General features: G+C 39.9%; 2 protein-coding genes across 17 annotated transcripts in view; both read left to right on the top strand.

Moving 5' to 3' along the window:
- The window catches only part of SENP7 (SUMO specific peptidase 7), a 46,269-nt gene extending 34,532 nt beyond the window's left edge, over window positions 1–11,737 (top strand). For 11 of the 13 annotated variants that reach the window (XM_072884018.1, XM_072884052.1, XM_072883958.1 and 8 more), the window contains 7 exons: window positions 324–416; window positions 1,271–1,482; window positions 1,915–1,967; window positions 2,309–2,346; window positions 2,573–2,641; window positions 4,833–4,983; window positions 9,390–11,736. In XM_072884018.1, coding sequence (XP_072740119.1) covers window positions 324–416; window positions 1,271–1,482; window positions 1,915–1,967; window positions 2,309–2,346; window positions 2,573–2,641; window positions 4,833–4,983; window positions 9,390–9,527 — 754 coding nt within the window. In that variant the 3' untranslated portion in view covers window positions 9,528–11,736. Of the gene's footprint in view, window positions 1–323; window positions 417–1,270; window positions 1,483–1,914; window positions 1,968–2,308; window positions 2,347–2,572; window positions 2,642–4,832; window positions 4,984–9,389 lie in introns of all 13 variants that reach the window. The other 2 variants (XM_072884009.1, XM_072884001.1) reach the window with 1 other exon arrangement.
- Window positions 11,738–13,268: 1,531 nt separating this feature from the next.
- IMPG2 (interphotoreceptor matrix proteoglycan 2) overlaps window positions 13,269–27,892 on the top strand; it is a 66,822-nt gene continuing 52,198 nt past the window's right edge. Inside the window, exons 1-3 of one of the 4 annotated variants that reach the window (XM_072883926.1) lie at window positions 15,099–15,366; window positions 16,169–16,248; window positions 17,572–17,832. In XM_072883926.1, coding sequence (XP_072740027.1) covers window positions 16,170–16,248; window positions 17,572–17,832 — 340 coding nt within the window. In that variant the 5' untranslated portion in view covers window positions 15,099–15,366; window position 16,169. Of the gene's footprint in view, window positions 13,476–14,977; window positions 16,249–17,571; window positions 17,833–27,892 lie in introns of those variants that run through there. The other 3 variants (XM_072883935.1, XM_072883916.1, XM_072883944.1) reach the window with 3 other exon arrangements.

The raw sequence follows: 27,892 nt of genomic DNA, 5'->3' as shown, positions 1-27,892 counted from the left end.
CTGGTTTTACACTGGCTGGTGTTTAGATGAGATTTTTGCATTTAGTGTAGCAAATAATAATAACTGGATAAATAACTGCAAGAAATCCTTTCAAATCTATGGATGATTTTTTTTCCAGAAGAGTTTAAAATTGTTCAGAAATGGCTTGTTAGTCATTTGGGCTTAATGGTGTGCTGATTTATTTTTTTCCTCTGTTGGGGAAATTTCAAGAGTAAATGAAAAACCCATTGAGGGATTGGGAAGATGTAGGAGTACTAATCTCTATACCTTGCTTTAATTAAAAAGAACAGATCTGAACAACAATTGTCATTTGGTTTCTGCAGAGCAGCACAGAGAAGACACAGAAGAGTAAGAACCTGGACTCGTCATATAAACATCTTCAGTAAAGATTATATCTTTGTGCCTGTGAATGAGGAGTAAGTCTACGTGTTTTAGACACCTTTTCCGATATTAAAGATTTAAATGTGAATGTTGTGGTGATAAAAAGATTTATGGCTGTAAGCTTGGATCATTGGTAATGAACAAATTAGGTTTTGAAGAAGTAACAGGTGTGGAATGAGTAATTTTGAAGTATCTTCAAAAGTTAAACTTTTTATTCAGTTGTCTTCAGTAAACTTTGTATCTTTGTTTTTTGTTTTACTGAAAATTGCTTTTATGTATTTTTCAAAAAAAATTGTGTGTCGTTACTATGATTCCTGTGCACTTAAGTAATATTTCTATAAAGAAATCACAGCAACTCATAGTGTTAATGGATCAGGAGTTATTCCTCCACAGTCTGTGCCTTAGCCTGGTTGAACAACCAACCTGCACATGGAAACGCCAATAAAACTGAATAGTCATTGAGAGTTACATATGCAGAACAGCTGCAGAAAAAGATAAGGTTAGAGGCATGCCATACCCTCAGCTATATTAAAAACTGGGAGCACCATCGCAGATTATTTTATTGCCTTTTTTCTTTTTTTTACAGCATGGGATGGGTGGTGAGACAATGATAAATTGCTGTGGTGGGTTTGTTGGGGTTTTTTTAAAGGAATTGATACTTATTTTTGCTGTTATGCCACAATGCAAAGTAAAAAATGAGAGGATTAGTATGAGATGCCATGAAGGAACATGGCAACGATGGTTGTGTCACAGAACAGTTGTCCGTGAGCTCTTGATGTTATAAAAACTTTTCATATCCTTTTCAGAACCAAATGTTACAGAGTTTTGACGTTGGTTTTTGGTGTGTGTTTTTTTTTTTTTTGTCCCCCCTCTCCCCACTGCTGGGCAGGTCTCATTGGTACATTGCAGTTATCTGTTTTCCTTGGTTAGAAGAAGCTGTGTATGAGGAGTGTCCCCATCAGAATTCATTACATCACCAGCCTCAACAGTCTCCACTTCGGTCAGAGAGTGAGAACACTAGAACTGGTTCAGTGTTGGTCTTTCCTGGTAACTGCAAGGATGAAGAAGAAATGGATGCTAACAGAAGTTTATTCTCAAAAGGTAGGTAATCTAGAAGAAAATTATGTCAAGCCATATACAGTTCTAATAGTTTCTTAGTCCTTGAAGGAGAGAGATGATGTCTTAAAAAGTATCTTTCACATCAAGATGGATGTAATATGTTTTTGTATTACCATGCATAGCAAAGACTCCACTGCATTCTTGTTGTCCGCAACTCTGGAAAATACTGGAAGGGACATGTAAAATCGGTGGCTCAGATCTCATCATGAGTGGAAAGTTCTTGGATTTCAGTAAGAATTTTATCAGGAAGGAAGGCCCCCAGTAACTCTGCTATTTGAACATTCAGAAGGAAAGCAAAATTAGTTTATACTTCACTATTGTATTTTGAATACTAATAATCATGAATCTGAAAAGGAAAATATTTCAGTTAGGAAATATTTTCTTAAGACTTTTTAATTTGTTCTTTTGTACTAGGTGGCAATGAAATTGCTGCTTCTGCTTCAGTCCTGGATTCAGGTATTTCTAAAGTAAGTGCCTTTTTGTACTGACTGAGGAAACATGTATTACTCTATTTCTGAAGGCTCTGAGACTTGACCAAGTGATTTTTGCATCATCTTTTTTGTAGCAGCTGTTGACATTTGTGTGGCCTGCAGCATGTGCAAGGCACTTTGAATTAGCCTGAAGTCCTCCTTTGCTAGTCCTCCTATATTGCCTATGCTATGCTTTCACATGTTTTTAAAAATTGTTTATCAGTTTCTCCCTTTCTGAAATGGGAGCCTCTCTGGCTTTACCTTTAAATCTATGAAGACATTTGAGTTTATAATTGTTGTAGTTTTTTTAAGGTTGTTTTTATTTTCTCTTCTCCCAGATCTCCCTAAGTAATTCCAAAAGGCAGATTTGTAAAAGGTACGTTTCTGTTTTCATACTAATATTGTATCATTAAATTATATTAAGAAATTCTGCAGTCATTCAGTTATTTGTTATAAAGCCACAGCTGTAGGAACTTGTCCATTTTTTTCCATGTTTGTTCAGATATTGATGCTCTTGCAAGGTGGTATTCAAACAAAATATTTGCTTCAGTAGTGTTGGTAATGAAAGACTGCAATGATCTGTTTGTTTTTGTTGTGTGCAGGCCTTGTATACTCATCTTAGATTCTTTGAAAGCTGGTTCTGTGCAGAAAACAGTTCAGGTTTTGAGAGAGTAAGTAACTACAGTTTCTATATATTAGAGATGCTGCTGGTCATATTTCTATGTTAAAAATACTTTTTTCTATAAAGGTGTACATTTCTAATGGTAAAGGAAAATCCATAAAGAACCACAAAACAGAAAATTGTAATAGCAATACAGAGGCTTGTATGAAAAGCCTGTCTTTGTTCTGCAGCCCAGATATAATGGAAACATTGTAAAGTGGACAGTCCTTTTGAAATTGGAAAAAAAAAAAAAATTAAAAGTAGAGGAGGTTTGGGGGGTTTTTTATTCCCTCCAGTTCAGTAATGGAGGGTGCTTTTAAGGGTAGAAAAACAAATTCTTTAAAATGAATACTTTGAAATGTAAATGATTAATTTTCCAAAGGGCTGATCTTCATTTTTTTGATGGCGCTTACAGCATTAGTGTTAAATCCACTCCTATCTACGTGCAAAAAAGTAGAAACTAGACTGAAGCTGTCTAAAAGCTTGATGTGTTGCTATAGTTATATTGGAATGGTATTATTTGTTTTGAAAGTGAGAGTAAAAATATATTCAGTCTTTTATGTGATAAGTATGTAAGTTTTGGAAGAATGTCTTCAAACTTTCAGTACTTTTACACACTCCTAATGACTTTAACATCTATCAACAACTTTTTAAAAAGTTGCTAATATTAAATATTTGAAGCTAAACAGAATTGTTCTTTTTGTTCTCCACTTCACTGAAGAGAACAAAAATCTGTAAACCAAATAGTACATCCTTCTTGTAAAAGTAGATTCCTCAAAATACTATGTGAGGGTTAGATGAGAATCAGAAATTTTTGTGAAACTATCTTTTCCCTAGATAGGGAGGCCTCCCCACCATGTGTGCCCTGGGAGGAAGAATGAAATAGAAATTTTTTTTTTTTTTTTAAAATCTCTATGGGATGTATTAAATTAGTGCTCTATGCTTTGAGCTACTTCTGGGGTTGAAATTCCAGAGAGGGTTGTTTCCTGGAGTTCAGAGAACTGTCATGAAAAGTCAGAAAACAAAGAGGTGATTTATGGAGTTCTGAGATCAGGGAAGTTTGGAAAGCAGACCTCTATTCCTTCAATTTATAGTTACACCTGGAAAGCAGAAGTTTAAGGAAACTGATGCAGGGGTTCCATGACCTCTTCTTTCCTTGAGTTGACTTCTGTTGTGTTTTGGGAAGTGGTCAGGCTCAAACAAATTAATTTTAAAGTCTACAGTCATAGAGGTTCTTGCAGTTTCTAGGGAATGTGCTTCACTGAACTGTCTTCATCTTTGAATTGTTTCATGTTTGCCTTCTTTTCTCAGTTGCCATTTTCCCCAAAGGTGTTTTGGGTGTTTTATATGTATTTTTATTCTCAGAGTAGCAAGGACTTGGGGCTTTTAGAAATCAAACACAAGGTCTGACTTAATGTATATATTTTTTTATTCCCTCAAGTCAGACCTTATGTTTGATTTTCACAAGCCCTGAGCCTCTGCAACTCTGACTAAAGTCAGCAGAAAAGTATAGGTAGTTGTTGCCTTTGAAAATCAGACCCCTATGCTTTTCAATCTCATCTTCAAAATCAGTGGCCAGCCTCGAATGTGGGGTTAGTGAGTTGCTACTGAAGCACAAGAAAAATAGAAAAGCCTGATAACAAATAAAACATAATCATTACAGAAGTGATCCCTTAAGGTTTTTAACAAGTCTTTATATACCTTGTACACTAGTAGGTTGCAAGGGTTATATTGGTGCAATTGTAACTGAAGTTGTTTGCAAGGTGAATTCTAAGGTTTTTTTTTTAATGGTTTGCTTAAGTTAGAAAACCACTGCTGGTCTCTTAGGATGGAAAAATCTGTGTGATAGCCAGGAAAGATTATTTTGAATTCTTCCTTTAGTTAAGGTTTAAAAATGTCCTGATATCGTAATAGCTTGAAGAAACTCAGCACAAATAACTTCATTTTTAAATAACGTCATGCATCTTTCTGTTTTGTATATTGCATATTATGTGGTAGAGATGCCTCTGAGCGTGATAGAATATTGGATAGTGGAAATTGTGGTGTTCCTTGTATGACCTTCTTTGACAGATTCTGTGAAAGGAATTGGTTAATGCTGTTTTAGCTTTTTGACCAGCTCCAGAACAATATTTAGTACCCCAAAATGCATTGAGCTTGCGAGTTATTTCTCAAGTATTTAATCTGCTTGCTTTCTTTTGTAGGTACTTCGAAGTGGAATGGGAAGCCAAACGAAAAACACATCGAGAATTCAATAAATCAACTATGATTGACCTGTGCCCCAGAGTGCCTAAACAAGATAACAGCAGTGATTGTGGGGTCTATTTGCTGCAGTATGTGGAAAGCTTCTTGCAGGTACAAATGGAAACCACTTTCCATTTTCCCCAAAATCACCTTAAACCCAAAAAACTATTTCTGAGGGAAATAGCCAGACACAAAAGCCTGTGATGCTCAGTCTCAAAAGTGTCAAAGCCATTTGAGCAAGAGGAGATAAAACCCATTCTTCAAGTAGTGGCAGGGGGCTTTGTATCTGGAGCACAGACAGTTTCTCATCTCTGTTTGTTGGCAGACATTTCTGAACTTGTAGTTTAATGTTGCTTTTACATTGACACATTCAATATCCCTAACTATTTGGGTGTATTTGGAGTCTATTTAGTTTACACATTTCTGGCCTATAGATGTTACAAAGGCATCCTTTCTGTGCATCTCTTGTAGCCTCTAAAACTTTGGTCAGCTTGTGCATTGGCCTTTGAGTGGCTCTGCAGGCAGCAGCTCCTGCAGAGAGGAGAAGGGAGGAATCCTTAAAAGGGAATGCACGGAGCTAAGGGCGCCTTTCTTTCCTGTTCAGCACATACCTTCAAACATCTGCAGATGCTGGGCTTCAGGCACTGACTTTTAGTCAACTCTTCGGTGTCCCCAACTCTTTGGTGTCCCCGATCAGTGCACTGCCCTCTTGCTCTGTCCTTTGAATGGCTCTGCTTGTTTGACGCTTACGCACGTGGTCCATGTTCTCTCTGAGTATCCTGTGTGTGGAAAGCCTTGTGTGGGGCCTTGGCTGATGGACAGATTTTTCTTCTGTAGTAGAACAGATTGCTATTCCAAAGTGCATGTACACTAATGCACACAGTGTGGGGATTAAAGGTCAGGAATTAGAGATCTGTGTGCAGTTGCAGGGCTGTTGTCTTGTTGAGATCACGGGGATGTGGTGGGTAGCTCACATGGCTGGAGTGCTGTGATGGATGGATACAGGCTCTTTAGGAAGGACAGGCTGAGAAGACGAGGAGGTAGAGTTGCCCTTTATGTGAGAGAGCAGCTGGAATGCATGGAGCTGTGCCTAGGGTTGGATGAGGAGCCAACTGAGAGCTTATGGGTAGTGATTAAAGAGCATACTAATATGGGTGACATAGTAGTGGGCATCTGCTGTAGGCCACCTGATCTGGAAGAACAAGTGGATGAGGCCTTCTATGGACAGGTAGAAGTAGCCTCATGTTCACAGGCTCTGGTCCCTGTGGGGGACTTTAACTACCCTGACATCTGCTGGAGGGGCAACACAGAAGGACATAAGCAACCCAGGAGGTTTCTGGAGAGCATCGATGACAGCTTCCTGACCCAAGTGACAGAGGAGCCGATGAGGAGAGGTGCTCTGCTGGACAGCATACTCACAAACAAGGAAGGTCTGGTTGGGAATGTAAAGGTCAAAGGCAGCCTTGGCTGCATACGATGGTGGAGTTCAGGATCACAAGAGGAAGGAGCAGGGCAAAAAGCAAGATCACAAGCCTGGATTTTGGCCTCTTCAGGGGTCTGCTTGGACAAGTTGCATGGAATAAGGCCCTGGAGGGAAGAAGGGTCCAAGAAGACTGGTTGATATTCAAGGAACACCACCTCCAAGCTAAAGAACAGTTCATTCAAACAAGCAGGAAGTCGAGCAAAGATGCCAGGAGGCCTGCATGGATGGAGGAGCAGCTCCTGGCAAAACTCAAACATAAAAAGGAAGCATACAGAAGACAGAAGCAGGGACAAGTAACCTGGGAGGAATATAGAGACACTGTCCAAGCATGCAGAGACATAATTCAGAAAGCCAAATCCAGCTGGAGTTTAATCTGGTGAAGGATGTGAGAGGAAACAAGAAGGGCTTCTATAATTATGTAAGCAGCAAAAGGAAGAGTAGGGAAGATGTGGACTGACTGCTGAATGGAGCAGGAGCCCTGGTGACACAGGACATGGAAAAGGCTGAGCTTCTGAATGCGTTCTTCATCTCACTCTTTACTAACAAGACTGGCTTTCAGGAGACCCAGGCCCTAGAGACTGGGCAAAAGACTGGAGCAAGGAAGACATACCCCTAGTGGAAGAGGATCAGGCTAGAGAATACTTGAACTGGACATTCATAAGTCCGAGCCACCCTAGTGGGATGCTAGCATGAGTGTTGAGGGAGCTGGCTGATATCATTGTGACACTACTTTTCATAATCTTTGAATGGTCGTGGTAATCGGGAGAGGACTAGAGGAAAGCAAATGTCACTCCTGTCTTCAAAAAAAGGCAGGAAGGAGGACCTGGGGAGTGATGTGCTGGTCAGCCTCATCTTGATCCCTGGGAACGTGATGGAGCAACTAATTCTGGAAACCATTTCCAGACAGTGAAGGACAAGACGGGGATTGAGAGTAAGTAGTCAGCATGAATTCACAAAGGCCGGGGGAAGTCATACTTGACCAACCTGATAACCTTCTATGATGAAATGACTGGCTTGGTAGATGAGGAGAGAGCAGTAGATTCTGTCTACCTGAACTTCAGCGAGGCCTTTGACACTGTCTCCCATAAGATCCTCACAGAGAAGCTGGTGGAATATGGGCTGGATGAGCAGTTGGATTGAAAATGGGCTGACTGGCGGGGTCCTGAGTGTGGTGATCAGCGGCAGGCAGTCTAATTGGAGGCCAGTAACTAGCAGTGTACCCCAGGAGTCAATACTGGGTTCAGTCCTGTTTAACATCTTCATTAATGATCTGGATGTTGGGGCAGAGTGCACCTTCAGCAAGTTCACAGATGACACAAAACTGGGAGGAGTGGCTGATATGCCAGAGGGTTGTGCTGCCATCCAGAGGGACATTGAGATGCTGGAGAATGGGCTGGCAGGAACCTCATGAAGTTCAACAAGTGTAGAGTCCTGTGCCCAGGGAGCAAAAACCTCAGGTACCAAATATGCTGGGGGTCACCCAGCTGGAAAGAAGCTTTGCTGAAAAGGACTTAAGGGTCCTAGTGGACACTAAGTTGAACATGTGCCCGCAGTGTGTCCTTGCAGCAAAGAAGGATAGCAGTATCCTGGTCTATGTTCAGAGGAATGTTGCCAGCAGTTTGAGGCAGGTGATCCTTCCCCTCTCCTCAGTGCTGTGTCCGGTTCTGGTCTCCCCAGTATGAGAGAGATGGCACTATTGGAGCAAGTCCAGCAAAGGGTCACAAAGGCTTAAGGTACCAGAGCATCTCTTCTATGAGGAAAGGATGAGAGAGCTGGGACTCTGAGAGAAGGCTCGGGGGGGATCCTATCAATGTGTACAAATATCTGAAGGGAGGGTGCAAAATGGACAGAGCCCTCTCTTTTCAGTGGTGCCCAGTGACAGGACAAGAGGCAATGGATGCAAACCGAAACACAGGAGGTTCCCTCTGAATGTAAGGAAATGCACTTTTTTTTTTACTGTGAGTGTGACCAAGTGCTGGTGCAGTTTGCCCAGAGAGGTTGTGGAGTGTCCCTCCTTGGGGATAGTCAAAAGCCATCTGGACATGGTTCTGGCAACAGGCTCTAGGTGTCCCTGCTTGAGCAGGGAGGTTGGACCAGGACCAGATGACCTCTAGAAGTTCCTTCAATCCTCGACCGTTCTGTGGTTCTGTGATAGATGAGTTGAGTTCTTGTGTAGGTGGAAAATGAAATTCTTTACCAGTTCTTTTGAACTGCCCATTCTCTAACAGTGGGATCATGTTCTGCTTGCGGAAGCAAGGCCAGGACAAGTTGGTTGTAATTTGTCCTAAACATACCAGGGTTCATAGACCGCAAATCATGATGTGTTTTCCACTTTGCTTTTTCAATTTATCATATACTACTTTATTCAAAGGAAGGAGAAGGTGAAATATAAGCATGGCAAAAGAATGAAGAGGGAAAGAGGAAAAAAATTGACTTTGGCAAATCAGATGTGGTGTTGTGGTCTTACTGCCAAAGCTGCCAGTGTCTCTCAGCCATTTCAATTTGCTATCCTAATTTGTTCCGAATTCTCCCCCTCTCATGTCCTCCTAAAACTGCTAGCAGTGTTCTTGCTCGTTTGTAGTCTTCTGTCAGACAGACCAGCTCATGAGAGAAAAACACATGCCTGAGGCAACAAAACCTCATCATGCTTAAGTGCTTTATGCTTGATCCTTCCCTATAGTGTGATTGTATGTGTGTTTTGTGACCAAAGTGCATCTGGCACTTGTTAGATATCAAGAGTATGTCTAATTGTATCATAGTACAGGGAATCTGCCTTGAATATGTGCTTATACTGATGTATCTTTAAGAGAAGTGGTGATAACCTGTTTGGTGTTTACTGTGAGTAGCCTGTGGTAGGGGTATGTTTATATGTGATTACCATGGAGGAACTGGAATTTGGCTGTAAAGCCTGTCACTGTCTCATCAAAACTTTTTTGTGCCTCCTTGGTCTCAGCAGTAATGGAAGGGTTTGAAATTCTTTTTGAAGTTTGCTTTAGGAAATTAATGCTGTAAGTATTCCTTTTTCTGTTACCAGAATCCCATAGTTAACTTTGAACAGCCACTGCATCTGGAGAAGTGGTTCCCTCGTCAGCTGATCAGAAGCAAAAGAGAAGAAATTCGAGACCTGATCTTGCAACTGCACTTTCAACAGCACAGTGGCAGCAGCAGCTAATAAATCTAATAAGCCAGACCTGGCAAAGAACATCAGTGTATAAAGTAACTGGAACTCTGCTGAGCAGCATCCGGGCTCTTTCTGCCTTCCAAGGAAGGGGAAAAAAAAAAAAAAGGAACCACAAGAAGTATTTTGTTTGTTCAATGTGTATTTATTTAAAGAATTTTTTTTCGTTTGGGTTGTGTGGTCATAGAATGCAGTTGGGGGGGGGGAAAGGAGAAGGTTGTAGATACAAATGTAAATATCTAAGTTAAACCTAATACGTATGGATTGCTAATTGATTCTTTATTTGGAATATGAAAGCTGCATACAGGTATGTGGCACAAGGATGTAAAAATATTTTCATCTTTTGGAGCCTGTTCTTTACAATTCTATATAAACATGGATGATCACGTAGGAGTCAGGCCTGAAGACAGGATTGTGACCCTATACTGTGTGTCTTTCAGTTTTGCAGCTCATACAGATAGAATGAATACTATGTATTGTTTTAATTTAAGGATCTAATATTGACTCTCTTTAGAGATGTATTTTTTGTTTTGTTTCTGATTATATACAGAAATAGTCTGCATGTGTCAGAAAACTCTGCCAAGATTTGAGGCTGCTGAGTTTTGATTTTGTTTATTTTTATTTTTTTCCATTCCTAGCATTTTCATCATAAAATTTTATTTCCATGAGTGGAAGACATTTGCTTGAGAGTGACCATTGAAATCTTTTAAAGTCAAGAGTGGATTTTTTTAAAGTATTTTTTATGATTTTTTTTCTTATCAGATTTCAGAAGAAATCTTGCTCTTAAAGTACATGCCAGTACAATGCATGTAGGCAGTAGGTTTTTAATTCTACTCGCCTTATTTTTGGGAGTTATACCTGCGAATCTTATGGCATCACTTTCATTAGAAAGACAAGCAGGTTGTGGCTCAACAACCTCAAAAGTTTGAGGTGTTTTACTGAAAAATAAGGCCATTTTCATTCAAAAAGGTCATTATATTATATATAATATGTCTTTAAGATATGTAATTTACATATAAGACAAACAGGATTTATACTTTGCTTGGGAGAATTGAGTAAAGATGCCCAAATATTTGAGTGTTTGAACTCTGACTTGATTTGCTAAACTAGCACAAGTTTATTGTTGTCTTAATATGCATTTAGGTAGTTTTTCCTCAAACAGTGATCACATAAAATTTCAATAACATGTTGACATGTGCACACTTTTTTCTGTAGTTACTGCACAATAGAAGGTGACTGTTTTAAGAGGATGCTTTCTCCTGTTCCCCACTGCAAGTAAATTGTCATCGCACCCTTCAGAAGGACCATGTGTCAGATAACCACCAAAACCACGTGTGTCATGAGCGTATCTACAAAACCAGAGCTCTTAAAGCTGGAAGTAGGTTAGAGAGTTAAAATAAAAATTGAGGCAACCCAAAGATGTGAACACTTTTATGGCATTGCAGAATTCTCAGGGCCCTTTCCCTCAAGACCACTCTGAAACCTGGCATTTGGAAAATCCAGTTACTACTTCAGGTTCGGTACAGTCATCCAAAAAAGTCTCCCACCGTTGTTTCTCAAACCAGGAAGCATTCTTTCTGGAGAAGAGAGGCAATTTTAAAACAAAATAATTTGCTGAGCACAGTTACCTTCTGTATAGCTGTGAGCAGCCTAGTGCAATTACTGTGTGGGTTTTGTCTTTTTCTACTTTAATTCTGTAGTTTGTCAGTACCCCCCTGCCAACATCTGTCCCTTTCATCCCAGACGTTTTGTGGCTTTCATCACCTAAATCACAACATCAGCATTACTTATAGGGATAATCTGTATTTATTGTAAGACAGATGAAAGAGAAAATGCAGAAATGTGTGCCCTTTCTCTACACCTTTTTAATTGATGCATATTTTCAGTGTTCTCTTATGACAAATAGTTTGGGCTTTTTCTTATGGTAAGGTTAGTTTTTATCATAAAGTAATCTGTTCTTTTTTAGATTGACTGGTTTATAGATATTTAAAAGCAGAAGTCATGTATAAACTTTTCTAAATTGGTTTTATAATATTAAAGGATTGCCTTTGTAGATTTGTTAGATATGTGCTATGAGAATGCCAATACATTTGATATTAAAATTATCTGCAGAAGTTGTTGAATGTGATTGTCACCATTCTTTTCCCAGCTGCCACAAATAGCCAGTGAACTAAGTGTAAGATAGGCCGTCTTCCTGCTTTTAAGGTATATACACAGTATGTGTATCTTAACCCAATTTGTATCAAAGTGATTATTTGTACTCCAGTCCTTATAAAGGCATGCAGCTAGTTCACAGCTGCTTGTGGCAAGCAAGGCTGTTTTTTGACTCAAGGGCTTTACAGTTGTTTTCTGTAATTAGGCTAACAGTCTTGACAGCCGGAATGACTAGCCTGGGAAATGCCTGGGTCCACCAGCCACAACCCACCCCATTCCAGCCGTTTGCATTTAACAGATACGTGGTGAATGCTAGGAAGTGTCTGTGGAAAAAGTTACACTCCAGGTACCTTTGTGCTTCCTTTTTAGTTGCTAGAACTCCCCACAGGTAACTTTTAGCATATATAAGGCACCAAGCTGACTGAGGGACCCTTTTGCACATCTCCTGCATCTCCATTTCCTGTATTAATCCCTGTTTAACTGAAATGGTGGAGTGGTGTGATACTTAGAAGCAAACCAGTCTTTATAAGGCTCTTTACCCGACACTGTGTAATTTTGGTTTCAAGGCAAAGAATTGTACTCAGTGTGAAATGTAGCTATCAGTTTCTTTAAAAGAAACTGCTACATTCTGGCTGTGTGGGACCAGAAACTGGCTTCCATGAAGAAATCTGAGTCACGGGGATCAGTTTAAGGCGATATTGGCAAGCATGACACAAGAAACAAGGTGGAAGAGAAGTAACTTGTAGGAAGTAAATCTTCCAGGAAAAACATAAAAACCCCCTAGTTTTCATCAAGAACTGGAGAAGTGAATCATGAAACTGCAAGTGTGCTTTTTTAAAAGTATGTGTGGACTGCTGTGTTTTTCCTCTGGAACTGCAGGCATAGATTCATTGCAGTCCATCTGTCCTTTCTGGGACCCGCCTCCTAGAATTTCACCCTGAAATGAGCTTTCAGTACTCAGTAAGTACTACACCTTACAAAATAGTAAAGACTTAAAAGCCACAGTAGTAACACTTTTATCTTGATTATGACAGGGAAGCAGAATATTGCTTCTGGCAACCCGCCAAAAAAAGACTCTGGTTTCTAGAGGGAAAAGCAGGAATTGTAGGATGAGACTTGAAAGGTCTCAGGATTGAAAATGTTTCCATTAATGGTCAAATGGAATGAAGACCAACAGCAATAATACTGTCCAACCAAATTGAAGTTGGAAACACTGTTCAAAGATGAAGCACAGGCACTGGGATCATCTTTGACTGTTGAGCAAGGTAAGAGATACTTATCTGATCAACAGTTCAGAAAAGGGGGAATGCAGAGAATAGGCTTACAAGGACAGAGTAGATAATGAAGTGTTAGATCAATTTGGTTGACCTCACTTCCTGATTTTTCTGCTCCAAATACCTTACTATGTGATGGAAGAGGTGGCAGTACGACAAGCTCTGTTGGGCTGAATTTGCTCAGCTGGAAGGCTAAACAGCCTCAGACCTTGCTTACCCTGGGAGACAGTTCACCAGAGAACTCTCCAGGAGCACAAGGAAAAAGTGGTAATGGTGAAATGCTTGGCAACAGCAACCACAGAAACTGAACAAGTGAAAAGGTTTTGTCTAAGCTAATTTTCTCAGCTAAACTGATTGGGCAATTTTGTTGGCGAGTTCTGTCAAATTCCATAAAGTCAGTTGCTGTAGTCCAGTCACAGGAGACAATTTATAATCTTGGTTTTAAGCCCTGTGAGTCTGGAGATAGGGAGCATCTGCCATCATATGGCTCTTCATTAGAGGCATTTTCATTAAGGTATGCCTTTATTTTGCATTATTTAGCTACAGATGAGTGGATTTAGCTTTTTGAATAAATTGCATTTGAAAATAATGCAATTATTTAGAAGAGTACATGTGGTGTAGCAGAATTTCAGTGACCGTTACCTTGTAGAGAACTATAATTCAGCTTAATCATATCCGCTATATGAAAGCGCGTGTCCTTTCTTTTCAGAAATAGAAATTGTCAGAAAATTGTCTTTTTATTTTTGGAGGTACTGATGTGACCTTGGCGTGTTATGTCACTAGGATTATACTTCCCTTTTTTTCCCCTAGCAAGAATATACCTTTCCTAAGTACTTTTGAACAGATACAGTTTGGCTACTGGAAATTAATTATGCATCTTCTGATGCAAAGTATTACTGTAAAAGCCTTAGTCAAATCAAGGGAGGAGATAATTTTCCAAAGTTATTTTGGAAAACTATTGCAAGAGTTGTTTTGCTTGTTTTGAGAAATTTTAAATGATGATTGTGCTTTTAGTTGTGCATTTTGCTATCTTAAGTGTAGGAGATTTTCAGCTGTTGCAAATCTAAATTTCAGTGCTGAAATCAGTGTTGAATTTAAAATTGATGGCTTGAACTAATATTAATGAAACTGCCTTTAAATGTTTACAATATTGTATCACACAGAAGCTGACATAGCCATACCATAGAAAATAAATTTTGACAGAGATATAAAGCAGGTAGCTTTTATACTATTCACATTCTGAGTGCCTTTGAGTACTTTGCTGATGAAAAAACAGCAATGTTGTAAATCTGAAGACTCTCCAGGTAAACTTTTAATTGGGTTTCATACTCTTACTCATAGAATTTGTATTCTAAGAATTTTCCCTAAAAGGATTAGTTGTCATGCATTCTTGAGGTAAATTAGCCTTTGCCTTTATAAGCATGTATAGTATTTCTAATCTTGATTCAGTTGCATTTTTGCAGGGCAATGCAAGCAAAAGCATTCATGACATTGAAAGCACCAGTCTCTGCAGAGGATTAAAAAAAATGCTGGTCTGTGTTGTTGAATCCAAGATTGTAATAAAGGTACCCAAGCTAGCCTCAAAAGTTGCTCTGTCTACCTAGAGATGCACATAGGACTTAAAAACAGTTTATGAGCACCAGTGTAATGTTGTTCCTGTGCCTCGTATCATCAGGACCGCTCAGTTTACAGCCCCGGTGTGGTGTACTGCATTTGGTGCTGCTGCCAGTATTGTAGTTGGCTTGACAGAGCCAGCCGAGGTGAACAGTGCTGGTTTGATAGATCCAAAATGTCTGATTCTAAGAAAACTGTTTGGGGGTGTTAGAGCAGCTCAGTGGTTTAACTTGAAGTGTAATTCAGTAGTTTTGTAGAAAAATCAGGGAAAATATGTTGTTGTTTTGAAAAATATCTACTAGAGTCTGTTAGATGTCAGAAGAGAGCTTAAAAACAAAGGTGGTTTTATTTGATTCTTGTGAGTGTCCTGTGTGTAATATCAGGAATTATCAGTGTTCTCTGAATTGTTGGAATTGTAGAAGAGAGGAGTCAGCACTGTATACCTAAGGAGCTCTGTGTAAATGCTCTGCAGACTGTCATCTGGGAAGCCTTGGGAATCCAGCTTTGAAATATTTATGCAAAACCACTACCAAAAATAGTCACTTCAGACAAACCAGCAGTTCGCTCAGATTGATCTGAACACAGTGGCCAGCAAGTCCTGAGTTAACGCCACCCAGGAGACAGCCCTGGTGGGTATTTTCGAGTGGTCTGAATGCCATCTGCCATTGCAGGACTGCTTCCGTACACGCTTCCACAATGAACTGACCCTGGGCAGGAGGGAAGCTGAGATTGCTGCTGCTTCCCTGCACTCTGTCCTTTCTGCAGTAGTTCTTAGCTGATCATCTCTTCAGGTATCTGTACTAATTTGTTCCTACTGCTCATGTCAGATAATACCTGAACAGAGATGAAAGAATCACGCCTTGCCCTGGCGTTGTCTTTGGGGGAAGCACCTCTTCTGGGACGCGAAGGACAGTGGTGCAACAGTGCAAGATTTTCTGCTTTAGCACAGGCTCGGGCAGCAGGGCTGTCTTAGCTTTGTCACTAGGAGAAACAATCCTACGGAAAGATTGCTTCGGTGTTATCTACGTATGCATTGGTGTTTAAGCGAGTCAGTGCATTTTTAGATCCATGTATTTGTAAAAGCAGAAGACAAACACACTGAGACATTCCACTAGAGACTAGCATGCTCCCTCTGATGTTTTGTGGTCAGCATGATTTTAAAAAAGGGCAGAAATTGAAGTGCCAATGAAAAAACATGGTTAATTAAATGTGAAAGGTGCTGTCCTTGTTTGGACTGTCTGTTAATGGTATGACAAGCTCTGGTAAAGAGCTTAGCTGGCCAGATTAAAATTAAAAAATTGTCTCAGTCCATCTGCTAGCTCCAAGGAGTTTACTTCCATCACCTTTTCTTGTTTCTTCACTAAAGCGGAATACTGTCTTTGAAAAGAATATTCCCAGGATGTCTTGGTTGACTTTTTTTACCTAATGTTTTTTCTAAAGATAATTATACGTGACGTCAAGACATTTTCAAGAAGGACAATGCTCTTGGTTGGTTCAAGGATACATTAAAGACAACAGCTCTTTTGCTAAAAGGAATTTTCTTTTTTTTTTTTTTTTTCCCCCTGCATATTGCTTTTTTTTGACACAAATAAGTATGTTTGGCTTCACCTGGAAAACCTTTCTTTGCTTTCTGGTTTTGGGAATGATTAAAGGCGATCTTCAAATAGTTGCAGGTAATGCAGAAATCTTATTTGTATTCTTGGTTTCAAAGTTTACCTACAGCAGTGTGTAGAAATAAAAATACCTCTCTGCTTTAATTACAACAAAGAGGACTAATACGGAGAAATGTTTGGTCAAATCTGTGCCATGATATCAGTGTAAATATGGAATACTTAAGAGTGATTTCCAGGAGATATTACTATACATTTATGTTGTTTTGAGAGTAGAGTGTAGCTACAGGAGGCAAGTTTTTCCAACTTTGAGAGACAGTAGATAATGATAAATCTTCTACTGGGTGCTTTTTTCTTTAATAATTTTGTATTAAATCTTAAAAATTGAGGTTCTGTCTTCTGCTTATGCACACTGAAGATGTGTCAGTTTGTGTAAAGATTGGGCTTTTGCCTTAGTGACCTTCTTTGATGTTCCTGTCTCCCTCTGATGTACCATCTGGTGGTGGTCTTCAGCACTAGAGCTGACTATTAATATACCATCCAAATAACCATTTTCTTCATCTTTCAGTCATCGAAGTCAAAGGTGCTATTGACTTTGAAGTTGCAGAATAACCTCATAATCTGTGGGATGAAAAATGCCATACACTTATTACTGCTCTCTCTCTAATAAATGATTCATTGTAATTCTTCTTCAGGCATGTGTTTCTGGGGAAAAAGTGAAAGAAGAAAGTTGAATTAACTAATTTCAGATCAGCTGACTGTGGAGGCTAGAGAATTAGACTGTCAGACTAAAACCAAATAGACACATTCTCCCCTCAGCTGTAAAGTTTCCTCTGGAGTAATGTGGAATAACTAACATAAGAGAGAATTTTTAAAAAGCTAAAGCTGATGAGCCCTTTTTTTCCCCCCTTTTCTTTTTTTCCCCACTCCGGTCGGGTAGGGACCTATCTCATGGTGGTAAAAGGTGTACTTGCTAGCTGTCAATTCAAGCAGCTTTCTTGATGCAAGGGATGTAAATGTTTCTTGTGGAAAGAAAGCCTGGAATAAGGGGACTTGTTAATTAATTAATTACTTCATTCCTGGCCCTGAGAGCTTCTAGGTACATGTTTATTCACAAGTATAGTCCCATTGACTTAAACAAGGCAATCACAGAAGAGAAGTTAAACACAAAACATTAGCATTCAAAGGGTTAGGGCTTTAGGTTATCGTTTGATGGGATGCTGTAAAGTGCTTAAGGTTGTTGCTAATAGTACAGTCATACAGATGGGTTTTGTTAACAAAAAAGCACAGTTATGTCCTTCAGAGACCAGAGCAATGGCATGAAGATACATAAGATAAGTGCACCACTATCTCATCTGAGAAATTTGTGTGGTTTTAATTTTACAGCAGAAGGTTATTCAGCTACAGAAGGAGGACAGGCTAAAGATGGTTCACCAACCCTGCAGCTCAGTGGCTGGCAGTTGGCAAACCCTTCTCAGCCTCCTGAGTTGAAAAAGCTTAATGGCATCGTGAAGGCTGAACAGGTCAACAAGCATTTGCTGTTACGAAGGAAGCGGTCCATTCTGTTTCCCAGTGGAGTTAAGATCTGCCCCGATGAATCTGTTGAGCAGGTTATTGCCAACCATCTGAAATATTTCAGGCTCAGAGGTAAGTGATTGTATGTCTCACGGGTAATTGATAAAGAACACTTATTTATAAAAAAATAATAGACGGAGCTTTTAAACATAATAAATACCAGGCCAAAGGAAATACGTTGTTACCCAAGAAACTTAGTTTTCTGTGATAATCTTCTTTATGAGAGCTGTTCTGAGCTAAAAAAACCACCTTCTGGTTACACTCATATATCATAAAAACTTCTAGTCCCTGAAACCACAGTTAGTGTTCAATAATTACTCATCCTTTCTTGTAGAACAATTTGAATGCTGAGAAAAATAGGTGTTATGTACAGGTTAGCTAAATGACAGAGCTTGTTGTTTTTATTTAGTGTTCTTCAGGTGCTAGTAGAATTCATGAGGGATCTTTCAGAAAAGAGTCAAGTCTGACACATTGGTGTCTCAGCCACGTGACTTTTGACTATGGCTGGTTGTGCCAAGCACAGTATATTCTCTTGTGTAGAAAGCCAATCTCTGTGTACCAGGCTGTAGTATCATAGAGATGAAGCTTTTCTTTTAAGATGTAGAAGTTGGTATGACAGACCTTTCTCTGGAAAAGTTGAAATATTCCCAGTAACTGCTTCTTTCATGTGATGAAATATTACAGCAATATGATGTATTTCAACCCTTCTGTCTGACCACATTGGAATGGGGCATTGAGGTCATGCAGCACTTTCTGGTATTTGTCTGTGACTGCATTTAGCATTCAAACAATTCATAGTGTCTTAACATGTTTGCACATAATTGGTGAAACAGGAAAGAGCTGCTGTCTCTTAAAGGTGAGGGAAAGGTGTTCAGACACACGTTTAATGAGACTTTTTGAGTGCCTATAGAAGAAACTCCCACTGGTAACTAATTTATTTGCTTAGAGCAGTGAAAAACAATTAAAACCGGGAATTGCTGAGTGTGTGTGTAAAAGTAAACATAGAGACTGTATTTGGAGAACAAAGTGGAATTATATGGGATTAGAGCTTCATTCAAATATGAATTGTGCCCAGCTTGCGAGGGATGTCTTCATTGATGATCGTGCAGACAGTTTGACAGGCTTTACAAGCTTCTTGTTTATGTCCACCCAGTAACACTCAACTGTTCTTTGTTTGGCTCAAAATGAATCCATACAATGTGCTTTAACTGCAGTCACCTCTCGATTAGCTGTGATAGCAGTATGTAAGGGCAATATCAAGTAAGCCAAAGCATGAGTGATGATAAATTAGGAAGGAAAAATCTGTAAATTAGGTTGTAAAAGCTTATCTAGAACTTAATGGTCCTAGGTTGAACCAAAAATCCGCCTAGTCCATCTACTTCCCTACTGGATTTATGGCTTCCACAATCCATAAGGATTTCTTGAGCAGAGATGCTATGACCACCCTTAGCACTTTTAACTTAAAACTTTTGAAAAAGATCTCTGCAAGCAGCAGAGGTGACTTTAATTAGCAGCAAGATGAGCAAGGTCTGGTTCAAGCAATTTGTCACCTTCATTCTGTTAGCAGCAATGCACTGCACCATGAGTATTTGGTGATGTCTAGTTAATCGCATCCTGAGTAAATGCACCTGAGGTAAGCGAGAGTTGATGATGTTGTTACTTTCATTCACAGTAAAGCTGTTCCTTGAGTGTTTTTGGATTATATACCAGCTTTTTCTTGAAACCATGTTTTTACTAGCTTGCTGGATCACTGCAGTGATAAACTAGTGAGATGGACTTTCTTGTCTCTGCACTGTCAACAGAATAGTTCTAGGAAAGAGTGTGGTCACTGTTTAGCACTTGGAGACCAGCTACTCTCAGTGATTAGAAAAATAACTGGCCCCACCAAGGGAATAAATATGAAGGTACACAGAATGTGTTGATTTTTCAATCTCAGTCTGCATTTTTAGAATATTCTGTTTATTCTGCATCTGTGGAAGTAAGGAATGACTTTAATATCCCATACTGTCTCTGGAAAGGATGGTTTCAATACAATCTACTCTTTTTCCTTAGTTTTACTTTACTATCAGCAATAAACAGTGCCGCTACCATGGAAGGAAAGGTTGATTGCTGTTTGGATGTAGGAGCATGTTGGAAAAACAGAAAAGGTTTGCATGTGCTGATTACCCAGATTACATTTGTTCTATCTATATCTACCTTAGAAGGAAACAGGTGGGAATATAATTATCTATATGTAGCTCCTAGCTTTATTTACTTTTGCTAGCTTGCTAAAGCCTCTATTAGTGTCAGAGACTGACTGACGAACACTTCTTTCGTAGGCTTTAAGCAAGTGCTTATGTCGTATAGCTGTAGGCTTAACAGTGTACAGCTTTTTTTTTCCTTCAGACTATAACATCTGGATTTTTTTAGCCTTAAAAAGATACAAGATAGAGATATGATACACCTATAATAAATCATAAAAAAAATTCAAAGGGTAGCAAAATACAGGGATCTGGAGAAAAATCAGTATTTTCTAAAACAGCAGTAGCACTGTTCAGCATATGAAAGTCTAAGTAATGGTGTGATTATTCACTGGTGGTTGTTGTTATTACTATAGTAGTCAGAAGTACCAGCCAAGAATATGGGTGGTTTTGTACTTGTTTCTCTGCACCTGCAGTCTAGAAGACAGATTTCTGAAGTGCTGATTTATTCCTAGAGTCAATCACATTGCAGAACAAACTGAGTTTTGCATTAGCAGAAGATCCTATTTTCAGTCTCTTTTGAGATGTGTCTGGGATTGTCTCTGTACTCCCCAGTATGATATAGTCTCTGCATCTCTTGTAGCTGTATGTGGAGGTTGCTGCTGTTGGCTGGCTTTGTATTTAATTTCTTAGAATATGGAGATGGAAATCAGTCATAGATGTGTACCAGTTGGATACTGTAAGGTTGGGTCTTATAGAATGTTTTTAACACATGTCCTTTTAAATGATAGTAATGTTATGGTTGCTGCTGGAAGAGTCATGTAAATCTAGTGGTGGTTCATAGCTGGACTGTTGTGATGAACACAAAGTGTGTCCAGGAGGCAGCTGGAGGTTTCACAAAACAGATTTTGTGGAAATCTAATAGTGGGATTTCAGATAGTGAGTGTGCTGTATATGGTAATGTTGATTATGAATAATGATGTTCTTTACTGCTGACAGGGAGATGGTAGCCCAAGCCCCTGTTAAATAAAAATTATTATATGAAAAATAGCCATACCTGCTCAGACCAAAAGTCTGTCATGACCAGTCACTTTATGTAGACAATCCAGTGAATCTGTCCATTTCCTTTGGTGTAAATTGCCGGTAGATGGCTGAGGATTGTAGTAGGCTTAGAAGTTGAATTAGCCAGTAGAACAAAAGCAAGATAAGGATTGCAAGGTGGCATGGCTTGCACCGTTTCCCTGTCCTATGCCTGCTAATTGGGTAAAACAAAGGCTGCTGGATTTTGACACCATGGCTCAGGGTTAATACTGCTGCTCTTTGCCACCTCCAAGATGCAATTACTCTGGTGGCTACTTTTCCTAAATTCTATTTGCATTTTTTCCTACTGTGATCCACTGTCTTAAACAATTCAGTGTATGCTTGTGAATGAGTACATCTTCTTTTCACATGAGTAAATCAGATAGTCTCTCTGCCAGAACCATTTTTGTCAGCCAGAGCTTCAGATAAAGCTGAAAATCTAAAGATAGGGTTTAAAGATACTGACCAAAGAAGAAAGTAGACTGTATTCTAGTGTGTCGTAGCTGATGAGAGACAAGGACATTTTTGAACTTTGGAAAGAATAGAAGGTATTTCTCAGGAATGAAGTTCTGTGCATGATTATAATCCCTAGATTTGGTAATCTTGGGCATAGCACTGAGCTTTCTCATTTTCCCCTTTCTTGGGTCACTTCAAATCTATTTACTAAAGTCTTAGAAATAATGATATTATGTTCTACACATGGACAGAGTTAAGAGTGAAGTTTCAATTTGATGCTGAAATCCTAAATGTTACAAATGATTCAAATCTTGCTGAATAATGGTAAAAATAAACAATCAAAAGTCATAAAAAGTACCTGGCTGAACAAGCATACAATAAATAAAGTGTCTAGCTGAGTGAACCTTTTCTCCTTGTTTCCCCCTCATCCCTGGCACATACAATGCATAGCTCATACTCAGCCAATAAGCTTCTGAAGTTTATTTGTAGAAGGTCTAGTTCTGTCTCCCTCGACATTTGAATTTTTAGATGTCAGCATATGCTTCTAAAAAGCTTGACTTTTCCCATGAAAGACACTCCTTTGTAGTTACTGGAATATTACTGATGAGAATAGTTTATGTGCTAGGGTTTAGTATGTTAGTGTTAAAAGAAAAAAATCTTTCATGTGGATTAGCTAATTCACATTCAACTATTTTAATTTTAAAATAGTTTGTTGTGTATATTGTTTAAGGGTCGCTATGTTATAGGCCATACACAGCAGCATTTCAGCAATAGATGACGTGATTTCTCTGCGTGTGTGTATATTAATTTGTTTAGCAAGTGCTCATGAAGTCTTTGCAGAAAAGATCTCTTAGGAGGTGTCTGTCAGTCTCCCTGTCACTGTAGTCCTTATCAAAACCCACTGCAATTAAGCCATTCAGTTGTGCAGAAATTGTTAGAGAGAAGGAGTTGGCTTCGTGTTGCCTCAAAATAGAATATTCAGCCTGATTCAGTGCTCCTAGCCGCTGTACACGATTCAACTCTTAAGAAGCACTAATGGGATTTAACTGGGATAAACTCCAGCACTGCCCACTTACACAAATGGGCAGAAAGCCACCCTACCCCCTGCTAGGTGCCCAGTGCTGTCGTGTGGTGCCCCTTCTGTTAACCTCAGAAATCCCTGAGCACGGACTGAGTGTAATAGGCTAATTGTCTCTCATTTGAGGGGTAAATGCATCCTGAATGGTAAAGCTGGAGCCACAGAGATGCTGTATCCTACCCAGGTGCATGAGAGGTAGCCATACAGGAGTATTTCAGCGAGAGAGAGAGAGAGATCATCTCATCACAGATCTTAGCTGGAGGTTTTGAAAACCATGATGAAGTCTTTAGGAAAGGAAGCTTCAAATAAACTTCAAATTTTCACCCCTTCCTGCAGATTTATAGGACTGAAAAGAGCTTGTGCCTGCCTATGTGGAATTGTTTTGGCTGAAACACAATTTATCTTAAGCTTTTCAGGACATTCTCTATTATTTTTAAGTATTACTTGAGCGTAAACACTGCATTTGAAGCACATAAGCTCCCAAGGGCTGGGCTTTTCGGCTTCTGGAGTAGATATGCTGGGATTCACATGGTCTTACTACATGTCTGGCTTTCTGAGGCAGCCTTTGAAACCTGTTATGGCCTTCAAAAGTCAAGACCTTGCCTACTTTAAGTACTTATGACACTTTGCTCAGTGTAAGTTTGCACAAGGGCATGGGCCAAACATGCTGATCTTTCAATTTTTCCTACCTCCTCTCTCACCTTGAAGATGATTATCTCAGTGGTGAGTTAAGTGGCTTCTAATTTCTGAGGAATTTCAGGATGGAGTACATGCAAAAAGTAGTATGTGCATGCAAAATGTACTTTGGGGAAAAATTGCAGAACAAGCCATCTGGTTTGCATTCTTCTTTTGAATTCTGGTTTATTGTGTCAGTCAGTTACATGTCTTCTGCATACCTACTTGCTTTCCTAGAGACAGCTGGAATGATTGCATATCTGTAGGAGGGAGCTTCTCGTTATTTCATAAACCTTCATTTTTTTTAACATTTGAATTCTTCAGAGGAAAATTGTAAAGTAGCCGAGAGATCAGTTAACACTAAAATGCAAGTTATTTATTACTGCAGCCATGGGATGAAGGAAGTAATTTTCTAGAGGAGCTTACCTTCCCACCCACGTGTAGCTTCAAGGCTCTTAGCTCGCTGCCTTAAAAGATTGATCTCGATTTTACGATGCTTTTAATCAGTATTGTTTGCCAGGGATTAGAGGCCTCATCGTAAATCCTATCTCCTCCAGGGCCTGGTGTTGCTAATGCTGTCCCATATATCTGTGCCTGTGGCTACCCCTGTAGCAGGCTAGTGAAAGTTTGGCGTGAGATCTAGCCATGAAGACAGGCTCTTCTCACGTGCCCTGAGGGCTGATCTGCTATTCAGGTGGCATGTGGCAGCACTGCTGGGTCTGCTTGGCCCTTCCTTCCCGATCCTGGCAGGGCTGGCTGCTTGGTTGGTTGGTTTTTAAGGGTTTTGCAGCTACTGTTAGAAACCCAATTCCTGGAAAGACCATCACGCAAAGCCTGTACAGCAGATTTAGTTTACTTAATAGTTGGAGTATGTTAACACAGCATATTTGACTAAGCAAGCAGGTTCAGTTATAACTCTGAATTGTTGGGCTGCTGTCAATTTATTGTAAACTCTGATGCTGCAATTTTTTCCCATTCCCCGTCTACTTTAAACATTTTATATTTAAAGTTCAAAGTTACATTGCTAGTCAAAAAGCTTACTGGCAAATCTGTTTGGGCTCCCCCCCTTCCCCCTTGACTCTCATTTTCTTTTATTTTGTATTTTGATTTCAGGGAGTTGCTATTCTAAATATTGGTCAAAAATTGGTTCATTTATTGTCAACATAGGTAGATAGTATATGTGGCACAGATACTGGCAAGTTGCTGGAAGGTCAGAAAGGAAACATAGTGAGTTATTTTTATACAGTGAAATATAGTTATTTACTGAAGTCAAGCCTTGTTTAACTTTGTTTATGTTTTTATGTCTCCAAGTTTTGTCTACAGTCTCAGAATGCTTATAATCTAGTTATGAAAAACATGTTTTCCTTATATGGGAGTTCTCAACAATTTGTTGATAAGAAACTTTGAAAAACCTCCCTGGCCAGCAGATAGTCGAAAACCCACCACAGGGGTGGGCTCCACCTTCAAGGTAAAAGAAGCTTAATCACATTTATTATGGAACTTGAACACACTGTAAGGGTGGTGTCTCTTCAGTTCCCTGGGTGGCCGCATCAGTGAAGCCATGATAAGAACTAGCTCCCTCTTTGACGTACCTGAAGGAGAGATGGGAGATAGAATCATGCTTGTCTCTTTCTTTACATGAGTGTGATTTGAACCGCGCTGAAGAAACTGTGCTGTTCTTTTTCTGTGCTTGGAGTGGCAACTCTCATCTAACTAGAAAACATTGAAAAGGTGTATGAGAGAGACTGAAACAAAATTGTTCCTTTTCTTAGCCAGGGTATGAATTTGCTCTTCAACGTTTTTGTTGTGGTTTAGCCCCAGCTGGGAACTAAGCACCACACAGCTGCTCGCTCACTCCCCCCTGGTGGGATGGGGGAGAGAATCAGAAGAGCAAAAGTAAGAAAACTCGAGGGTTGAGATAAAGACAGTTTAATAGGGAAAGCAAAAGCCACACACACAAGCAAAGCAAAGCAAGGAATTAATTCACTACTTCCCATGGCAGGCAGGTGTTCAGCCATCTCCAGGAAAGCAGGGCTCCATCACGTGTAACGGTGACTGGGGAAGACAAACGCCATCACTCCAAATGTCCCCCCCTTCCTCCTCCTTCCCCAGCTTTATATACTGAGCATGACGTCATATGGTATGGAATAGCCCTTTGGCCAGTTTGGATCAGCTGTCCTGGCTGTGTCCCCTCCCAGCTTCTTGTGTACCCGGCAGAGCACGGGAAGCTGAAAAGTCCTTGACCAGTGCAGTAACAACTAAAACATCTCTGTATTATCAACACTGTTTTCAGCACAAATCCAAAACATAGCCCCATACCAGCCACTATAAAGAAAATTAACTCTATCTCAGCTGAAACCAGGACAATTTTATAGGTAAGCATGGTTGGGGATGGTTCTTGGGTTGAGCCCTTACAGCCTGGATTTGTTGTCCTGCAAAGCAATCCCCTGCTTTACAAACTGGCCAGTTGGAATAAGCAGGACGATGACGAGATGGACTGTGTGTCAACAAGGTTGTGGGGTGACTGTGTGTGGCAAGCAGGTCACCATGGCTGAGGATGCAGTTTCCTGGGCAAGGCTAACAGGAGTGTTTAAATGGCAGTTGTGGCAGATGTTTGCCTGGGGTTTTTAATCCTTCCCTATGTGTCAGAACTAACAAACTCTCAGACTACTTGAGAGGAAGAGATGAGCCAGCCTTTTCCTTCTGAAGCAATTTGCACCATATTATCCAGCTTGTTACTGGTCGCTGCAGTAGAAATGGCAAGATAGGACACAGGCTAGGGAGGGCAATGTGACTTGTTATCCACGTCCCCTTTCCTCTTTCCACAGAAAATATGACCCTGTTCTGACAGCTTAGGTCTGATTAATGGTCTTGGAGCCCACAGATGGCACAAAGCCCTTGGGATTGGAATTCAGTGGGGTGTGTAATCCCAAATGAAAGGACACACAACAAATCCTTAATCTATTGGGAGCTGACTGGGACAACTGTTCATACAGCAGCAGCTTGTATTCTCGCAAGATACTATCTCATCACATTTATTTTAAAAAAAGAGATTAAACTTATTTAAGAGCATTAAGGAAAACTGCCTTTAATGATTACTGCCAATTATTACTTGCAACTGGAAAGCCAGTCCTTTGCCATTTGAAAACTGCAGGATTAGAAGTGCCACTGCAATGTGTTTGCAAGCTATTGCCGTAGCTTCATCTCTCACTGATAGCCTGCTGAAGACTTACCCCAGCCACAGGGAATAATCTCATTGCAGGATTGTTGCTGTATAATGTTGCACCTGGAGTGAAAGATCCATTAGTCAGGATGCAGGATACAAGTACTGCCAAAAGAAATGAGAGTGAGTGGTATTCCTTAGTGTAGGCTTCCGGATTGGAAGCTAGACTTTGGTCTTTTCCTGGTCTTTTCCAGCTCTTACGAGTGGGATGGTAGAGAGGATACTACAGATGTTATTCTGCTTCAGGAAGCTTATTAGTAGTCCAGCAGGATCCAGAAATCCCAGAGGAGGATTATGGCTTCATTGCCTGAGGTCTGCGCAGAGGTGATATGGAAATGTCCCTGCCTCAAAGAGTTTGCTTCCTCAGCTGCTGAGGCAGCAAACATAACTTGAGGGGGAATGTGAGAGGATGCATGGATGCTTGTAAATTTGGCTATTTATTTCTGATTAATAAAGATGCATAAGCAAAACTGACTGGAAGCGTCTCTGATACTCCTTACCTAATTACTGTGTCTTACAGATAAAGTTAACTACCTGGAAGCTGGAGGGGTGCTAGAGCAGTAATATACTACTGACAGTTAATAATGCAGAGTTTGAGGACTGTATTCTTCTCTAGTTATACATATCAAATGAGCTACAAGGCTCATCTCCATATAGGAAAGCTGTCAGGAGTGTGGCATGGAAATGAGAGAGATCTGTGTATCTGTAGAGTTCCACAGTGGAGAAACGGTCTCAACTGCTCTGATAAACTGAAATTTGGGGTGGAGAAAAGAGCTTTTTCTACATGGTGCCATCCAGTGTGCCAGAATCAGCTAAGCTTTAAGGGTTCTACTGCATGTGAAACTGTTCCTTAAGTTTGTTATTTATAAAGCCTTTGCCTTTAAGAAAAATGTCCATCTCTTGGTTGAATGAAGGTATGTTTCCATATGTGATCTATGTGTTAAGTTTTACACAAGTACATTTAATCGATTTTGGAATTCAGAATACAGAGTATCAAGAAGAAATAGCAGTAAGGCACTGGTTTTGGCAGCCTGGAGCGTATTTTTAAGCTGATTGAAGATGACTACTTTCCAAAGATAGCTTCATGGTCAGTCCCCTGTAGGGTCTTGCTTATGATGTCAGGACTTTCCCTGAATGCAAAGCATTCCTCTGCTGAACTGCGTATCTATAAGTAGCAAAATCCGATTAAGGCCAAAAAGCAGGTCTGTCTGCTACTACTCCAGGCTGGCATCTGCTGCGAGTGATTTTTTTTTTGAGTTGTTTTCCTTGTAATGTTGTTCTCTTCCAGGACACAAGGAAAATCCTATAAATCTTCCCCTCTTCCAGTTATACTGGGTCACAGAGAGGTTCTTGCTTGAGCGTTATGTGACCAACTACTCTGATTGGCAAAGAGCACATGCAAGATAGTGAGGTTAAAACACCTGATAAACACAAGATAAC

The sequence above is a fragment of the Ciconia boyciana genome, chromosome 1 (genome assembly GCF_034638445.1).
Source record: "Ciconia boyciana chromosome 1, ASM3463844v1, whole genome shotgun sequence".
Lineage (NCBI taxonomy): Eukaryota > Metazoa > Chordata > Aves > Ciconiiformes > Ciconiidae > Ciconia > Ciconia boyciana.
This window is presented reverse-complemented; position numbering and strand designations above follow the sequence as displayed.